At 34.8% G+C, this 19,307-nt stretch overlaps 2 protein-coding genes and 1 long non-coding RNA gene across 5 annotated transcripts in view; 1 reads left to right on the top strand and 2 right to left on the bottom strand.

Moving 5' to 3' along the window:
- Positions 1-13,996, bottom strand: part of LOC125054843 (beta-1,3-glucosyltransferase) — a 28,053-nt gene extending 14,057 nt beyond the window's left edge. The window contains exons 1-3 of one of the 2 annotated variants that reach the window (XM_047656974.1): positions 13,737-13,996; positions 12,461-12,639; positions 12,274-12,324 (exon numbers count right to left, since the gene is read on the bottom strand). In XM_047656974.1, coding sequence (XP_047512930.1) covers positions 12,274-12,324; positions 12,461-12,473 — 64 coding nt within the window. In that variant the 5' untranslated portion in view covers positions 12,474-12,639; positions 13,737-13,996. The remainder of the gene's footprint in view (positions 1-12,273; positions 12,325-12,460; positions 12,640-13,736) is intronic. The other variant, XM_047656973.1, reaches the window with a different exon arrangement.
- An 880-nt stretch (positions 13,997-14,876) lies between these two features.
- Positions 14,877-16,796, top strand: LOC125054846 (myb/SANT-like DNA-binding domain-containing protein 3). Of its 2 annotated transcripts, none has more exons than XR_007117777.1 (3): positions 14,877-15,743; positions 15,941-16,173; positions 16,388-16,796. XR_007117777.1 is itself a non-coding variant. In XM_047656975.1 (3 exons), exons 1-3 carry the CDS (start codon positions 15,564-15,566, stop codon positions 16,780-16,782), a joined length of 786 nt encoding a protein of 261 aa, XP_047512931.1. In that variant the 5' UTR covers positions 14,877-15,563; the 3' UTR covers positions 16,783-16,796. The 2 variants fall into 2 exon arrangements, 1 of the variants encoding a protein (XP_047512931.1); XM_047656975.1 differs by having other exon boundaries at positions 15,963-16,173.
- Positions 16,797-18,663, bottom strand: LOC125054848. The gene is made up of 2 exons (XR_007117779.1): positions 17,993-18,663; positions 16,797-17,613 (listed from the first exon to the last, which is right to left on the bottom strand). It is a non-coding gene; the product is annotated as an uncharacterized LOC125054848 (long non-coding RNA).
- Positions 18,664-19,307: the final 644 nt, after the last annotated feature.

Genomic DNA, 19,307 nt, shown 5'->3' with positions numbered 1-19,307 from the left:
ACCAGTATTGAAACCAACAACCAGGCAACCAGGGTGAAATCATGCCTCTCCAGAGAGCCCAATCACTCGATCGGTTGTCTTAAAAAACCTGACAATTCATTTACAAAAACTGATTCAGAAACATGTGAACTACTACTGGCAACACACTTTCCGGGTTGCATAATTGCCAACGAACAGGCTTGGCAACCATACTCAGAGAGAGCCACCGACAGCTCAGACTGGCAAGTAGCTCACAAAATAATCACTAATGAAAAAGTAACGTGGGCAATCAACTCCTTCCTTCCATTCAAAGCGGCTGGTTTGGACGGCATCTTCCCAGGCCTACTAAGATGGAGTGGGAACTTAATAGTAGACTATCTTGTCTCTGTCTTCCGAGCCTGTATAGCCCACCGATACATACCCTTGAAATGGAGAGAAGTAAAAATCATATTCATCCCAAAACCAGGTAAAGAGGACTATACCCAAGCGAAGTCCTTCAGGCCAATTAGCCTTACTTCATTTTTCTTAAAAACGATGGAGAGGCTAGGAGACCTGGAGATACGCAGCCGGGTATCGCTATCCAAATTCCTACACCCTAATCAACATGCCTACAGTTCGGGCAAATCAACGGACTCATCACTCCACAGCGTCGTGTCTCGCATTGGCAACTCCCTGAAGTTAAAGCAGTCAACCCTTGGTGCATTCATTGACATCGAAGGTGCTTTTGACAAAACAAACTTCACGAGTATAACCAGAGCACTAAGGTCATGTGGAGTACCATCAACCCTTATAGAATGGGTAAACAACATGCTAAAACAACGAGCTATACAGTTCACGGTAAACTCCACAACACGAGGCATTGTCAGCAGAGGATGTCCGCAGGGAGGTGTTCTATCGCCGCTACTGTGGAACCTTGTGGTTAATGAACTAATCACAAAACTCAACGCTGACAATCTCTTCACTGTGGGATATGCTGATGACATAGCAATCTTGATATCTGGGAACTTTGAAAGCACCTTATGTGACCTCATGAGACGAGCTTTCAAAGTGATTGAGAGATGGTGCAATGAGCACGAGTTATCTGTCAACCCATCAAAAACTAATACTTTTTACCAACCGAAGAGTTCTTGGACCGTACAAACTTCCGAAACTCTTCAACACTGAACTCATTCTCAAGAATGAAATCAAGTACCTAGGTGTGATTTTGGACAGTAAACTGCTCTGGAACAAACATCTAGAACACAAACTAAACAAAGCAACGATCGCCTTTTATCAATGCAAAAAGATGCTAGGCGTGAAATGGGGCTTATCGCCTAAGATAACATTATGGATATACACTGCCATAATTAGGCCAATGCTAGCCTATGGAGCCCTTGTTTGGTGGCCCAGAACAGAACTTCAAACGGCAATTACCAAACTCGGACGCTTCCAGAGGCTTGCTTTGTCCGCTGCTAGCGGTTGCATGAAAACAACACCAACCGCAGCAATGGAGATGGCCCTGCAGATCTTACCCCTGGACCTACACATACAGCAGGAGGCAGCCCTGGCTGCTATCAGGCTTATGGTACTGGATCTATGGGGAAAAAATCACTACAGTACACACACAGCGATTCTCAACAGGGCAATAGAGTATCAACCTCTTATTGCTGCGCCCTGTGATAGAATCACTAACCAATTAATATTTAACAGGAAATATCATATACAACTGAGAGAAGAGGAACATGATCGGTCGACCGTGAATGAGCTACGTATATATACAGATGGATCCAAAACAGGGTCTGGCTCAGGCGCTGGCATATTCTCTCTTGATCTCAACATCAACATACACCTACCCTTGGGCACACAGAGCACGATCTTTCAATGTGAATGTGTCGCCTTAACCGAAGCAGCCAGAGCCGTGCAGCGGCTAGGGATTAATGACTTTTGCATTAAATTCGTATCCGACAGTGCATCCGTGCTGATGGCGCTCGGAAACAAAAAAACCAACAGCAAACTAATACTGGAGTGTCATGAAGCACTGGAGGTTATAACCCGAACCAATAGGGTTACCTTACAGTGGATAAAGGGACACAGTGGATCTCTCGGCAATGATGCTGCGGACGAGCTTGCGAGAAGAGGCTCCGGAATGATGCCTGCTGGCCCGTATCCGCTCCTTCCTTTGCCCTTCTCGCTGGTGCGAACCTGGATCCGCCAGAGATCCGCTGAACTCCAGCAACAACGATGGTCGCATGGTGCGGCCTGCAGACAGTCCAAAGTGGCTCTGCCAGCAGTAAACCCGCAACTGACAAAGCGACTACTTAACTTAAATAGAACCAACCTTAAAATAATGATAGGGACAATAACGGGTCATTGCCTCTTAAATAAACATCTTTTTATCCTAGGCGCGACAGACAGCCCCCTGTGCAGAGGCTGTTTCAGCGCAGAAGAAACAGTCACCCACGTAGTCCTGGAATGCGAGGCTGTGGCTAATCAACGTGAAAAAATCCTCGGAACGGTGAGGTCGCTCCGGGAAGCCTGTGAAGTGCCCAGGAGACTTCTGTGCTTCTGGAAGGAGCTAGGCTGGCTAAATTAGCCAGGACTCGTACGCACAACGGACCAACCACGAGTCTAATTGCGGAGAAAGGAGTCCTTCTACCCTAACCCTAACCCTACCCTATCCCAAAATTATAAAAATAGTAATCCGTTTGTTGGTATTGCGTTTTTTAATAGGAGAGTAACAGCAGAATGAAGTTACAAGAAAAGCTAGAACTTTTCATGGTATAACACGCTGCGAATAGAATCGTTAAGTATAGCTTTCAGCAGTACCTTAATAATTTAAATATCTTATTCACTCAGTATCAAAAAGCTCCCACATAGTTTATTTAGGATATTTTTAAAATAATCCTTATACAACGACCTCAATGATTTATAATCCAGCAAAGCGTTATAATTTAGCCATAAATAGATTGCACAAATCCAATAATTCTTCGGAGCATAATCAAAGCGTGTAGTGAACCGTTTGAACACGGTGCGCTTATCAGAAATCGATATCGATATGGTAACGACATCATCAAATTATGACAAATAGCTTTGAGCTCGTGAAGCCTGCGGGAACATCCATCATGTGAGGCGTCAGGTACGTCCTGTCAAACTGGAGATTAATCAGATCACGGTGTAACGGCGATGATAAAACAATGGTAATACGATATCATTAATATTTATTTTATAAATTATTCGTGGAATGAGTACTATAATGATTATTTTTATGAAATTATTATTACGTTTGTGATTGTCGCTAGTTGCATGTAAAAAAATCTTAAATGTTCGAAAAAACATTTGCCAAAAACTGCTCTTCAAAAGGCACGTTCGGGAGTATGTCTGTCAAGTTACCATCGCCGATACACAGTCGCAGGGCCAGAAGACTCGCGAGTGCGTTGCCAACCTTTTAGGAGAGTCGGTAGGCACTTTTCTTGATGTACTCTAAGTCGGAAATATCTCTATAGGCAGTTGGGTCCACATACTGGTGGTGCGCGGCAAAAAGTGCCTTAGGAAGCGCTCAATAGTGGAACAAAGGAAATCAAGGTGATACAAGTGAAATTTCGTCTGTTTTCCTAAATGAACTACTTTTAATAAATGTAATTAAGAGTGACTGCTCAGTAAATGAACATGATTTTTTTTGCAATAAGAAAATCCTATTCAGGGAATTAGAATTTCACAATAATTTAAATATCTCTAGAATTCTATACAATTGGGACGAATTCAGTACAACCCCAAGCTTCCAAACAAGAAACAAGTGCAGATGACAAACTGCAGTAAGGCCGATGAATAATTCAGAAGATAATAACCTGTGCAAAGTTGGTTGCAATCCGAAAGTTTTCGGGTCGGATTTTATCGCGTCTAAAGTTCGCGTGAACTCGCGCGTCAATATACTTCACGTTTGGCAGTGTCGGGAATTGGAAACTTTATTACCTACATATACGTTAAATTGATTTAAATGTTTATATATTGTGAAATAAATCACATTTAGTACCTATGCGAAACTTAATTATTTTAAAATGTAAAATGTTGTATTATTTAATGATTTATTGAATTATTGTATTATAAGAAAAAAAATTTGGTTACTACAAATTTACATTTTAAAATGGTTATGGTGGTGGGTGCCTTATGGTCAAAAAACCACTCGCAAAATGGGCCTAAATAGATAGTATATTCACATAAAGCAACAATTTTGAGCTTGTCATGTTAAAACAAAAACTTCGCGCTTATTTAAAATCCTCGCGTAATTTCGTTTAATCGCCTTTTAAAACGTCTCAGAGTGACACTCTCCTCGCCGTAATGTGTCGTATCTCAGGTGCACCTACATTATTCATAGCTCGCGAATTTATTTGACTAAGATTCCCTTCGAAGATAGGGTCAGGGATAAGCCATTTGAGAATTTTTCCACTTGGTCGAGCGTAGTAACTCATGATTTATGTAGTCAAAAGAATTTAAATCTAAGACATGAGTGAAATTAATGTAACTGTAATATTTCTAACGGATAGAGGCGAAATTTATATTAATTGTGGCTTTTAGTCTCTGCAATAAACACTTCTTCATAATTATAATTAAGTAAATCCACTCAGACTTAGAGAAGTTACGACGCTATCATTTATATATACCAATGGCGCTACAACCAATTAGGTCTGAGCTTCACATTTATGTATGTCTTTTGTTATCATTTTGTTAACACAACTTCAATTTTTTGGGTCTAAGGTTTACTCACGATGTTTTCCGTATGTTTTCAGCCAGGGATCGAACCTACGACTGCAGGGATGAGAGAGTTGCATGTTGAAACCACTAGGCCAACACTGCTCATGCAACATTTAGAAATTAAATTTATTATAAAACGTGGGCTCAGTCACACATACGTCATTATAACACGGCGCTAACTTTAATCCACTTTATAATAATGCCGTATGTATGAACTGCCTGTTTTCTATACAAAAATCGTTCAAAATCTATTATAATTAATATAAAATTCGCACAAGATCCGCAACCTCTTCGTGGGGCGACGAACATTTGTTTGTTTCATCAAATATATGCCAGTCATCGAACTTCTTGGTCGAACTAAACCCGAACTAAACCTATAACCTTAATTATATAGATCTATAATTTTTATATAATCGGCAATATTAAAAAAAAATAACTGCTTTTACAGTACCCAAATGATAATTCTATTTTCGAATTTGATATTCCATATCGCCGCGGGCTCAACTGAGTTTTCTGTAATATACCCCGGCTCCCGATAAGGTGCAAATAGCTCCGAACGTCATAAATAATTCGTAGCCATCGAATCGGATTCTATTCAAATCTACTGGGATTATCCCAATCCACACCATCCGACAACTCTATGACTATATCGGCTACGTCATTTACAGACTAGAGCAATAGACTCGTATAAAAGAGCAGTGTATAAAAGAATCAATATTTATAAACATTGACACTACAATGGAACCTTTACTATATACTTTACTATATTCGCAGGTTCTGCGTTTGTCCATTTTTTCAAATATTGTGGAAGTGGAGCTGATTGGCTGAAAATCAGCGCAAGCTACGGTTTGTCTAGATATGATGAGCCAGCTGCCTTTTGTCTCACAGAATACATCCGAAGCTCTTTTTATGCGTTTAATGTGTTAAAAAAGATTAGTTTGTAAGTAAGATTTTAGCTTCTGACAAAAGTATGTTAACTCTAAGAAAACTGGAAACGCATAGAAATTCAATTCGTTGATATCTATTACTAATAAATTAACTTTTAATTGATGGAAACTAACTACAGTTTATTAATCAAGACTACAGTTAAAACAATTTTGCCTCAAAACGCTAAGGCGAATACTAACGAATGTTCCCAACTAACGATTATAATTTCTACGGCACGTGCAGAAAACGAAATAAAATCGTTCAACTGTCGCCAGCACCTTGTCGAGTGCACATCAATAATTCGACTCCGGCCAGTGGAACAGATTTCCAGACTCCTGCGGGAACCGACCCGGTACCAAATAACCTATTTATTTATTCATTTTCTCAACGTTTACAAATACTTACGCTTCACGTAAGCGTGTTTACAAGGCAAACGCTACCTTGATTAGAAGTATGTTGATTTTATTTACTGTATTTTGTTCAAATTTTACTGATACAAATTACTCAAAAAGAAACAAGAAAATATGGATAAACAAATAATTTTTCTATGGAATTAAGTAAGAAAGAAAAACTTGAATAAAAAGAAATTAAATCATATTCTGTTATGATAAAGATGAAGTACAGAAAAAACAAGTAATAAACATTATCAAATACTATATTAAATGATTTGTGAAATTAAAACTACACTGTAAAGTCTATCACAACTGGTTAGGAATATTTGAATGATCAAGAGGCGCCAGGATCCATGAAAAATATGTTATTAATAAACATGATTTAATAAGAAAAACCGCTTTTGTCAAAAGACAACAAACTGTCAGCATTTATTTTAGACCATCAAATTTTTAAATTACAATCACAAACTAATGTTAATAATGAACTGTAAATCTCATATCTTTCCTTCGTCTTATTTTGCTAATTAATATCGAAATATTATAGTGAACAAGTGTAAGATGCACTCTGTATTAGAAACATTTCATAAGTCATAACCCAAGGATACACCAATGAAGACGGTGGATCGACAGCTTCATGTGCTCATCCTTGGCGCGCCACCACCGTCAGGTTCCAAATTAATTAATTGTACCACAAAATTTTTTGTTGTTAGTAAAATCGTAACTTTAACCATTGAAATATTCAAGCTCTGTTGTGAACTAAATCAGAAAGGCATTACCATAAGTGGTAATCGTTGCTTTACAAGACTTTAGTTGACCTAATTAGCACATTAAAAGAAGATGCATACGTCACCCTATCACGAGTGCATCTGAACATCTAACGACTATATCGCACTTAAGTAGCTAGTAAGTGATATTATCTAGTTCATAGTTTAAAACTTGAAAGGTAAGGGTTTAGTCTAGACAACCTGACCTCGATACAGCCGTGTGTCCCATCACCTGGTAAACATAGTTTAATATTAATAAGAAAACCAAAAAAAATACAACTCATAACGAGCTAGGTCTGGATATCCATAGTTCCTCCCCTCACACTTTGAAATCAATTATATTTATGAATCGATGTATGTTTTTTCTTTTCGTGTTTGTTATGTTTGCCTATAAGTGTATGTCTATTGAAATCTTGTCTTTTATTTTTCTTAAGTACTAATGTATCAGTATGTAGTGTTGGCAAGCTTTTATAAATAAATAATTTTCAAAAGTACAAAAGTTAAATGTGCCAAACGAACAGAACGTCTAGAACTAGAAATCTCATACGCTGTTTTTAACAGCTTATAACAACTGAATCTTTATTTTAAAAAAATATATATAAAAATCTTACGTAGACAAAAAATTTCATGTCTAACTCTATGAAGTTTTCAGCCTTATTTCCAATAGCCTTAGCCAATCCTTAGAAACACCATCGAATATTTTATGAACGTTCGAAGGACGATATTATTTCGGAAACATTTTGACGGGCTGGCTTTACGTTTTAGTACCTAATACACAGTTATGAAACGACGGAAAAAGAACCACCATTTAAAAAATCCAATTAAGAAAAGTAGCGTTTTTTTTTCTTTTTTAATTTCTGGGAAATGCTAACAAGGCTTTATCTACATCAGTCTAACTAGGTAATGTACTTCACGGTCAAAAACATCGCTGTAACTAGATAAGAAAGAACTCCGAGGCATTTCCTTGGAATGGAAATTCAAATAAGACTTCTTTATAAGCTTTATCAGATTTAGCTTCAGACGTCGATATTTCAGACTGCACTCAAAAGTCTAATAAGTAATAACATTCGACTGTGATCATGTCTTTATTACTATGTATGTGACGATAAAAATAATATATTTACTATATCCAAATCTCATACCAAAAAAGTTATACAAATTTGGAACGATTTGTTAATTAAATTTATTACTGTAGAATGTGTTGTGGCATATTTCTGAATATAGCAACTTAAGCGGGCCATAGACGGACCGCATGTTGTCGCATGTGGTCCGTCTATGGCCCGCTTAAGATGTAGAAATTTTGAACTAACCGCTTTGGCTAGAGATTGAGTTAAAATTACTTAATGCGTGCGCTCTTGAATGAGCTCTTAATAATCCCGTCATCAGGGAAAACTGCTTTTATTGAGCATTATTTGATAAAATTAGTTATCCATATTTACTCATTTCACCTCACCCTACTGCGAGATCTTGTCCATTTCACTCTTCTCTCACCACCAATCTCTATGGAGTCCTTTTCATGTGCCGATATACCAAAGAAAGTGAGAATTCGACTTGGTTGATTGCTTAACATTCAGGACTTCGATGTTGGATTGATTTGTATTAAATTTCAGTTTGCACAATCTAGTAAGTTTTATTGTTTATAGCCTATCCCCATTCTTTCCTTCCATACTCATCCACGAAATCGATTTTCAATGAGGACACTACCACACAACCGTAGGTTTTAGGCGGTTCTCTCTAACGTATAATTTAGTTATCGAATATTGGTGAAAGATAATGGTCAAATTATATTTAATCACACAAGTATAAATCAAATAGTTTCTATTCCTGGCTAACATCATTTATACGCCTCAATTGAATCCTTCAAGACCTGTAATTTGGGTCTCGTTTAGAAACCTTCTGTATTTTCAGTCAATTTCTTCAAAATAGGCCTTGATTTGAACCATTATTACATATAATAAGGGCATTATAGTCGTTAGGAATTCAGATTTTATTTTAAATTAGATACATATAGAGATGGTATAACTGTAAATAGAACTCATGTTATTCTATTAGTATTCGCTTAGTAACTTGTTCTTAAATGTACGATATTAAGAGCCACTCCAACTATCTAATATATAAAATTCTCGTGTCGCGGTGTTTGTGGTTAAACTCCTCCGAAACGGCTTGACCGATTCTCATGAAATTTTGTGTGCATATTGGGTATAACTGAGAATCGGACAACATCTATTTTTCATACCTATAATGTTAAGGGTAGTCCAACCCTAATTTTTATTTTTTTATTTTTAGATAAAAACAAATATTTTTATTTTTTTATGATACGATACGATAAACCCCTATTTTTTATTATAAATGATAAACATGGCAAAACGACGTTTGCCGGATCAGCTAGTTACATATAAATTTTCTACTAAACAAATTTTTAAGACGAATATAGACTGACTTTTCAGATAGATTTCGTCACTTTCATGTGTATTGATTTAACTACTACAGTATCAAGAAAGCAGTGTTGGCCTAGTGGCTTAAGCGTGCGAATCTCATCCCTGAGGTCGTACTTTCGATCCCGGCTGTGCGCCAATGGACTTTCTTTCAATATGCGCATTTATCATTCTGTGTGCTGGAACGATGAAGGAAAAGATCGTGAGGAAACCGGCTTGCCTTAGACTCAAAAAGTCGACGGTGTGTATCAGGCACAGGAGGCTAATCGCCTACTCGCCTATTAGATTGACAAATGATCATAAAACATATACAGAAATCTGAGGCCTAGACTTCAAAAGGTTGAAACGCCACTGATTTCATTTAATTGTATCAATAAATGACCCATATTAATATCCACATCCCTACGAGCAAACCTCCTATATTATATCTAATGTAAAACAACTGTGACGACAATCTTAAAATAACACCCGAAAATTACAACCTGAATCAGAAATAAAATTAAGAAATAATCTTCTATATATATATATATATAAGAAAAATGGTCTTCGTTTGAGGCTCCTTCACGCCTAAACCACTGATCGTATCGACATGAAACTACTGCCATTCGATGCGAAATTTTTCCTAGATGGTTTATAGCTATTATTTATTTTTTAAATTCCAACGTTTTTCATTTTTTTATTGCTGTTTTACTTTTATGAAAATTTATACATACGGACTTCACTGCAGAAATATTCGGGGAGGCTTCCTAGAACCTCTAAACGTCAACATCTGTTAGAAACTCGATTTTCGAAAATTTTCAATTTTCTTAGCGGGAAGTTAAAAAGAAGTATAACAAAAATATTAAAAAATAATAATTAAACATAAAATTTTATTTATTTCCTATTTTAATTCGCCCAGTGAAGCGGGCGGGAAACGGCTAGTAAAAATATATAAAAAAAGACATCGATGGCTTGTAGTTGCTTCAAGTAAAGGCAATATTGATATTCATCACCTGGGAATGTTCCCAGGTTTGTTGAGTGTCAAAATGTTGTAATAAGAACCTTTTTGTTGAGCAGTCGCCTCGAGTTATAAAGACAATTTCTGGGTAGACTTAGGAAGTTGACTAAGTACAACGTTTAAATTATGCGAGACGATGCAAGGAGCTTACAACTTTGTCGTAATTTCGAGTTTAAAAATACTAAAACCAAGTATATAGCCATAGCTGACGAAAATATTACCACGGTATTAAAACTTAAGAATCTGTGGTCATTAAGAAATTTACGTTTTTGTTGGATTTTAAGGCATCTCACTATACTGTTAAAAGTTAATATCTTAATGATTACGAAGATAACATTAATTTTATGTGATATGGCAGGATACTTAATACTATTACTTTTTTTTTATTTTTTCCCCCATTTCTTGGCCTGCACGGTTTGTGCGTCAGCCATAATACTATCACTTGGACACGACATGACTACTTTATTGAACGTAGACACATACCAACCATAGAGCATTCATAGACTACCAAGGTAATCTATCGGTTTATAATTAACTATTGTAGTTTATTTAATACGATTGGATCGAGTCAAGTTTAAAAACGGTTTAAAGGTCACATACCCGAATACTGCTATACATATATAATAAATAATATTTTATGATAAAAGCATGACTTCTTATTTCTTCTTCTTATTTTAAAAACAATTTTTTTAACAAAAATCGATTCCATTTTCTGTGGGCGAAAATTAAGTTCAATACTTATTATTAGGTTCAATACTTTTAAAGATTACCCACATATAACTATGTATATAGAATTAAAAGAGATTTGTAAATATCTAAATCAATTTTACCAACACCATTTGTAAGTTGTCTACATTTAAGAGAAATAATAAATTTTAATTTATTTAATAAATTAATATATGTATTTAAAATCTTAAGTTCATAAAAGTTATCTCATCCCTAGATTTGCTGCGGGCAGACCTAGTTATATGAGCGGCGAGCGCAATTAGACTAATGAATGCTACAGAAATAATATTCATAAAAGCTACGGATACTCGCTTCTGTTAACACAACGTTTGCGAATTATCATTTAACAATAAACAAAGTGGTGAAAAGCACATTGTGGTGGGCACCTTTGAAACTGGCGTGGAGTTCCAGAAAAACTTATACAGTATGGGTGACTACTACCGCTATCTGTGGGGATTGAGAATTGGACTATTAAAGGATAGAAGCTGCAAGTAGCGTTAAGATAAATAGATGTCATAAGAGTAGAACTAAACTTTTTTGTAAGTAAAACAAGATTATATTAATTTATAAGTGTCATTTAATTATTATAAGATTATATTCCCTTTCAACCCCAGAGTTGAGGTATAGGGTATGTATCTGTGATGCCAGTGTTAATTAAACATTACAATAATATTAAATGTTCACTTTTATATATAATATCTTGTTTTACATTATATGCTATATTCATTTATTTAATTACGTATACTACTAATAAAGAAAATAAAAACAAATGTACGTTCGTATTTCCAAACCAGTCACAAATATAGCCAGTTCCGGCAGAATAGCGCGATTAAAATAGTGTGCATATAATAAATAGATATATAATTACAAAATAAAGATCTAGAATTTCATAACTTATGTTTTAACATATTATGTAATTTAACACGAAATAGTTGAACAAGTACCTACGCCATTGTTTGGTTTAATAATGATTGGCAATAATGCTGGATTGAGTTTCAAACCTGAATCATCAAATATTCGTATAAGAATTTTAGTAAACATTTTTTTTTTAAAAACTCATAATAAATAATAAAATATTCTTTAAATCTTGCGAAAAAATGCAAAAGTGTGTTTATCTTTTTTTGCTAAGCCTACACAACCAATCCGCTCAATCATTGTGGTAAATAGGTAGATATGATTGGAAAACAAATAATAAACGCTAACTTTTTTATGATAAAATTTCAAATCATCGGTAAGATTAGCGAAGTCACGGTCAATATATTCTGATAATACACCATAACAGGACATAATAACATTTGCATTATTGAAATTTAATTTGTACGTACCAAAATTTTTCGCAGCGTGGACGGAAACTATTATCAACAGGAACACTCTAACTGCAACAAATATATATTATTAATCATCAGAGGTTGAAAGCAAATTTAAAAATACTTTAATTATTAAAAAAACAGTTTATAATGTCAATATATTATCTTAAGATTTTAGTCAACACTATTATAATCATATTATTACCTCTCGCGATCATTTTGGCGGGAAATCACACGACAAAGCGTGCGTACCCTACCGCAACGGAGAGGAAACTATCGTTCCCAATTCCCATTTTCCGAATGCGCCATTCCGTTTTTCCGTGGATAAGCAAAGCTATTAGGAATACGTTTATCGCCCCTAGCGGTAGTACTCGACTTTATTTTCTGCATTGATTGAACATGAAAGCATTGCGGAAATTGACTATTTGAACATATGTTTCTTTATAGAAATTGTAAGTGTGAGGTAAAAGATATTTAGAATATTTTTTTGGGACATTAAATGATTCCGCAACACTAAATAGTACTATATACAATCTATGTTTATGTAGTAAATCCTATTATGCCTTTATTTTTAGATTAAATTCAATAATAGTAAGTGTGTAACAACTTCAATCTTGCTCTTCCTTTTCAATTAAATGTGTATTTTTTCCTATTAAAACCCAAGGCTTTTATATCTTTATAATGTTTAAAATCAAACTAGTTTATTTTCTTAATAATCTATACTCAAATGAACCAAGTATGTATATATATATATATATATATATATATATATACCTAATCCAAGGCACTGTTGCAACAAACATTGCATGTAACTTTGGTCCCGAGTCTTGATTTTGGTGATTCTTAGCAAATAATAGAGATAATATAGTAGATGATATGGTTATGCAAAAGGATTTTCAAAGAATATTTACCAACATAATATTTCGGACTGCACACAATATACATATATGTATATACAGTTTGATGCTTTTTTATGTATTGACAATCATGATATTTTGTGGGCTATTTTTTCACTACAGAAGGCAATATTGAAGTCAACACATTTATTCCTTTTGCTATTATCTTACTTAAGACATGTTGTTCAGCTTTTATAAAATTAAGTTGGTGTAATCTATTGCTTAGGTACATAATATATTTAATTAATGATGTACATTACTTATATAGAAGCAAGGCTATAAAAAATTCTCAGAAATTTTATTAATTTAATGAATGGTTATGGTTTTGGTTAACAATCATAAACTAATAAAATTTATTAGGTTTTTTTATAAGATACTTTGATATGATTCATATTATGATTGTAAAATTAACAGCATGATAAATATGATGTTAACTTTATTCTATAAATAAAATAAGTAAAAATAAATTACAAATGTTTTCATAAAAAGTCAAGCTTTAACATTAGAGAAAAACAAAAATATAGTATGTAAATATCATGACATAAACATACTAATTTAAATTATCACGAAAAGAGTCCAACTTACGGTGATTATTCAGCTTCATTTTAATGCAAAGTAAATTAAATTACAATAATAAACTTTTTTATAAAGTATTATGATAGTACAGGGCTTGTTAAATTCTTATCTAACTTTGTCTTAGAAAACATAACAATTAACAATATAATTGAAAACTATAAATATCAGCGGCTTGTATCAATTTTTAAAGTTCAAACTTTTAAACTGTGAATAAAATGTAAAATCTTCCGGCTAGGGACGTGACAGTCGAATTATACAAGCATTTTGAAGATCGACCAATGGGTATCCGATCGACTAAATATTCGTATCCGATAGAATCCATACGATTTAAAATGGTTAATCAACCCTCCTATATAAAAATAAAAGGTACTACAATATATTTTTAATTAAAGTGTGTAAATTTTAAACTTAAAATTAAAACTAGCCACCCAACGCTTATGCTATTATATAATAAATGTCAAATATTCATATTTAAATCTAATGTAAACGTGATTTTTATATTTTTTAAATATGATAATAGGGAATAAATGATAGGTACAGATACCGGCAAATTTATTGAGCATTAAACAAGGGAGTGGGAGAAAGCATCGCAGAACATAAACGGCAACTGATTTACCAATCACGCGATCGACACGTCATTCTCCCGCCGCCACCCCCCTACCAGTGATACCTAAAAATCGCTTCTGCGCAGGCAAGGACATTTGTTCAAGATGTTTGCCGGTATCTGTACAGATAGTGTTGCCGTGCGTTTGACATTCTGAATTATAAATTATTATTTTGTGAAATTATATTAAATTTTCGAGATGTAGTAACGTTGTAAACATGCTTTATAATTATTATAATAATATGAGACTTTAAAACGAAACCGTAAGTTACACTATTTCCGACTGCCACAGACTCTTAGGGTGAGATCTATAGTGCGCACTTAGACTTTGCTCAGACTTAACTACAACCATTCTTTACTTTTTTAAAGGATAATAAAGAAGGTATTGCATGAAATGAAACATCAATTTCTGTCTTAGCTTGAGCTTAGCTTAATCTCACCGTTAAAATGTCTATAAATATACTAAATCATAGTTTAACCTTAGTGTTTTTCGTAAGTAAAGTCTGAGCAAAGTCCAAGTGCGCACTATAGATCTCACCCTGAGGGTGAGATCTATAGTCCGCACTTGGACTTTACTCTGACTTAACTATCGAGCTAAGACACAGTCGGTATTTATAGAGCAAACTGCGAATCCCTCCCTAGTGTTGGCTTAGCTTAATCTCAAGTCCACGAAATCGACGACTTACCAAAAACTTTGACTATAAGCCTAACAAAAATAATGGCCTAAAATTTGCTCTACCATCATATCTTTTACTGGACTTTTTATTTTTGTCGGTTTTTAATGAACGGTGTTGCCATTTGGTATCAGAGTTCCATAGACTTTGGGAAAAATAGAATTTGAATTCAAAGAAATTTTAAATGATCTTGATAAATACCTATGAAATGCATGAAATAAAATAATTACACATTATTATGGTATCTATTGTTGTTTATTTACATTATTTATATAAGTGTTCAACCCCATTTTTGAGAGATCTTATAAATAACTGGTGTGATATCGTATCTGTCATCTGGCAGCACTGGCATATGTTGACAACAAAATTCAAACTACATAATATAAGCAAACCAACTTCGTCTCTCGCTAATCGCTTCACATCCGTTGACCGTTATTTTCGATTACCTGAATCTTCTACCTTTTATTACCTGACGACCTTGCTTGCTCAACGGATTTTGTACCTGCTTAAACGACTGACCACGGCTATTCTCACTCGGACCGGACTCGCTCACAAAAAATGGATAAAAAAAAACAGAAGCCTTACTCGGAATATGAGAGGCAACTGCTTGTACAGTTGGTTCAGTCAAAGATTGGCATTCTAGAGAACAGGAAGACGGACGCCGTTTCCCAAAAAAAGAAACACGAGGCTTGGGAAGAATTAGCAATAGAATTTAATAACTCTAACGTGTCACATACTGTAAGTAATCCACCAACATACACTATCTATAAATATCAATATGCTGTACGATAATTACAAAGATAGATATATAACTAGAGTATAGTTAGGTACAAGGATAGAATGAGCCAAAGCCAAAGCAATGCTAATGTAACCTTGGTGGTAAATTTTGGTTTGATAAAATTTTCATGTTTGTCATATGAACTTTTATATTTCAGTACAATTTTTTTTCGATTTTAGGCTGATTCTAAACAATTAAAAAAGATGTGGCAAAATATGAAGGCAAAAGCTAGGGATGCCAAAACCCTTGAATCCCAAAGGAAGAGGACAGGAGGAGGACCAGCACCGCCTGAAATGGGGCCAATGGACACTCAAGTGATTGCAGTCATGCCACAAATAATGCCATCAATAGATGTGCCAATAGACTGTGACACATTAACTACAGTAGAAGGTAAGATCATTTCCCAAAGATATAATTCCTCATCATTTTCAACCAACTCACATCCACTGCTAAACATAGGCCTCTCCCAAAGTATGTGACAACACTCTGTTCTCACCCCTACCAGACTTCTGGACAGGTATATTAGTTGACCTGCATGTTATCTTATTCTAACCAATAAAAGACATACCTATATGATAACTTATTTGACTGTTTACTTTTATAGCTGGTACTGGTTATGACAACGACGGTGAAAGCTGGAGACCAAAGAGGGCAAGAGTGTCCAGTATAGAGGCCACACTTGAATCTGTAATTCAGCCGGGAACAAGCCAGGACTGGACTGATGAAGCTGGGTTAACGGAAACCAGTGTTGAGGTCACCACTAAAAGTGAACCCTCTCAGCTATCAGCTACACCATCAGCGATCAGAAAAAATAAAACTTCATTTGAGGATATTAAAAAAAAATTGCTGTGGCAAGAGTTAGACAACAACAAAAAAAAATTTGAGATAGAAGTGGAACACATGAAACTAAAAAATCAGTTAGAAATCGAATTTCTTCGACATAAATATAAATTAGAACTAGAAATTTTACAGTTTAAAAAAGAATCTGAAAATAAATGATTAAAATGAAACAATTTTTGTTTTAATTTTCTTTATTACCAAACCAACCTAGTTAAATTGTGCAATCACAGATTGCCGGAATGCTAGACCTGTAGTAGATCTTTCATTGTTTCTGTGTTGTTCGACTTCTGGTGTTTGATCAGTAAGATCACCATCGTCATAAACATCCCCTCTCTGTATACCTATATTATGTAATACAGCACAAGCTATAATTATGTTGCTGGTATTTGTCAATTTTGATCGTAGTCCTCTCTGCAAACATGGAAATTTCTTTTTCCACACTCCGAAAAACCTTTCAACAATATTCCTAGTTCTCAATTGAGAATAATTATAATTATTGTCAGCTCTTGTTTGTGGATTCAAAAGTGGTGTTAACATGAAGTTCAGTGCTGGATAGCCGCTGTCACCTACTAAAACTCCTTCTAGTTCACCATTTACCAGTCTTGCATACGCCTGGCTGTTTCTAAATATCCTGCTGTCGTGTGAACTTCCAGGTCACCTAGTCACTATATCAAATATTTCGAGATCAGGCCCTATTATAGCTTGCACATTTACAGAAAAATACCCTTTTCTATTCCTGTATGCTTCAGAGTGGGTGATACCTCTGGGTCTATTAATTTTAATGTGGGTACAGTCAATAGCTCCGATTATATTATTTAGGCCATGGTGCGTATTAGATTTTCCTAATTCTTCAAACTTCCTTTTGACTGTGGTCATATTTCTTGGAAAATTCACAAATCTAGGAAGTAATTTACTCAACTCTGCGGAAACTTTATTTACAATTAAGCACACTGAAGATTGTCTTATGCTGTTCAAATCACCACACACCATCTGTAATTTCAAGGAATAATTATTAGTTACATATATGTTATGCTTCTGAAAGTCAGAAGACAAATGTCTTCAACCAGTGTGTCCTGCCAATGATGATGCATGGTGAAGAAACATCACTGACACTGGTTAAGCGAGCAATGGGGAGAGCTATGCTTGGTATTTCTCTGAAGGATCAAATTAGAAATGAGGTGATCCGTCAGAAAACAAAGGATACCAATATAGCTGTCTGTAAGGTGAACTGGCAATAACAATTTGTCCGATAGTGACCTAGAACAAGCAAAAATAGCATGGGACGCATTCTGGCCCACTGGACTGACAATCTGAAAGTACTGTCTATATCAAATCGAAAAACAATACATATTTATGACCACAATATTACCTGAAAACATCCAGTTGCATAAAACCTTAATGCAATAAGTATTTGCAATTGCGGTAGAATTGGCAATCCTCTGTTATTAAAAGGTTGTAAGTTTGTAATTATCAGTGGCAGGATCACATTTAGTACCGTGTGTTTAAAAAAACGGTACCTTCTTTTAAATTCATTCTCACTGTACAGCTCGAAAGGATTTTGGTTGTATTCGTTCCGAACATATAGCTTAGGCATACGGGGATTCATATCGGCTGCAGTTCCTAACGTTTCAATGTTTTCTATTGAAGTTAGAACTCTCTCTATATTCTCCATTGTCACTTTCGATATTGAAAATTCGTATCAAAGCCAAAACACAAAACGTCACAGTCCTTCAGGAAAGCGTAGGTCTTAAGTAGGTATACGGGATCGGTACAGGTCCAAGTCACAAAGCCAGTCGTTGTTTTAATAAATATTTATATGCTCAAACAAACAGAAACAGAGAAGTGAAAAAGCGGTTGAAACTTTTGAATTGTTGATACAAGTTCTCTGTTGCTGTTGCCAAAACAATGCGATCCGTTCTACGTAACAAAATTATTGCCATCTTTAAATACATTTTCTAAAGGTTACTCGTAAATTTCTAGTTATTGCAATAATAAAATAAATAAATACATAAATAACAATAAATTGAAGATATATGTGTACCGTTTTAGATGTTTAAATATTTGTTATTGTTTACTTTTTTAAAGGATAATAAACAAAGTATTGCATGAAATGAAACATCAATTTGTATTTTGACATTTGCTGTCTTAGCTTGGGCTTAGCTTAATCTAACCGTTAAAATGTCTATAAATACGAAATCATAGTTTAACCTTAGTGTACACTAAGCAAAGTTTTTCGTAAGGTAAGTCTGAGCAAAGTCCAAGTGCGGACTATAGATCTCACCCTAAGGGTGAGATCTATAGTCCGCACTTGGACTTTACTCTGACTTAACTATCGAGCTAAGACACAGTCGGTATTTATAGAGCAAACTGCGAATCTCGCCGAGTGTTGGCTTAGCTTAATCCCAAGTCCACGAAATCGACGACTTACCAAAAACTTTGACTATAAGCCTAACAAAAATAATGGTCTAAAATTTGCTTTACCATCATATCTTTTACTGGACTTTTTATTTTTGTCGGTTTTTAATGAACGGTGTTGCCATTTTGTATCGGAGTTCCATAGACTTTGGGAAAAATAGAATTTGAATTCAAAGAAATTATAAATGATCTTGATAAATACCTATGAAATGCATGAATTAAAATAATTACACATTATTATGGTATTTATTGTTGTTTATTTATATTAT

The sequence above is a fragment of the Pieris napi genome, chromosome 12 (genome assembly GCF_905475465.1).
Source record: "Pieris napi chromosome 12, ilPieNapi1.2, whole genome shotgun sequence".
Classification (NCBI taxonomy): Eukaryota; Metazoa; Arthropoda; class Insecta; order Lepidoptera; family Pieridae; genus Pieris; species Pieris napi.
Note: the sequence above shows the minus strand (reverse complement) of the source record. Positions and strands in the feature narration are given on the sequence as shown.

What these genes read in the sequence shown, in the direction of transcription:
- LOC125054846 (XM_047656975.1), top strand. Translation starts at nt 15,564, where the DNA reads ATGGATAAAAAAAAACAGAAGCCTTACTCGGAATATGAGAGGCAACTG. An exon ending in ACTCTAACGTGTCACATACT is followed by an intron (nt 15,744 to 15,962) that starts GTAAGTAATCCA and finishes TTTCGATTTTAG; the next exon opens with GCTGATTCTAAACAATTAAA. An exon ending in CACATTAACTACAGTAGAAG is followed by an intron (nt 16,174 to 16,387) that starts GTAAGATCATTT and finishes TTACTTTTATAG; the next exon opens with CTGGTACTGGTTATGACAAC.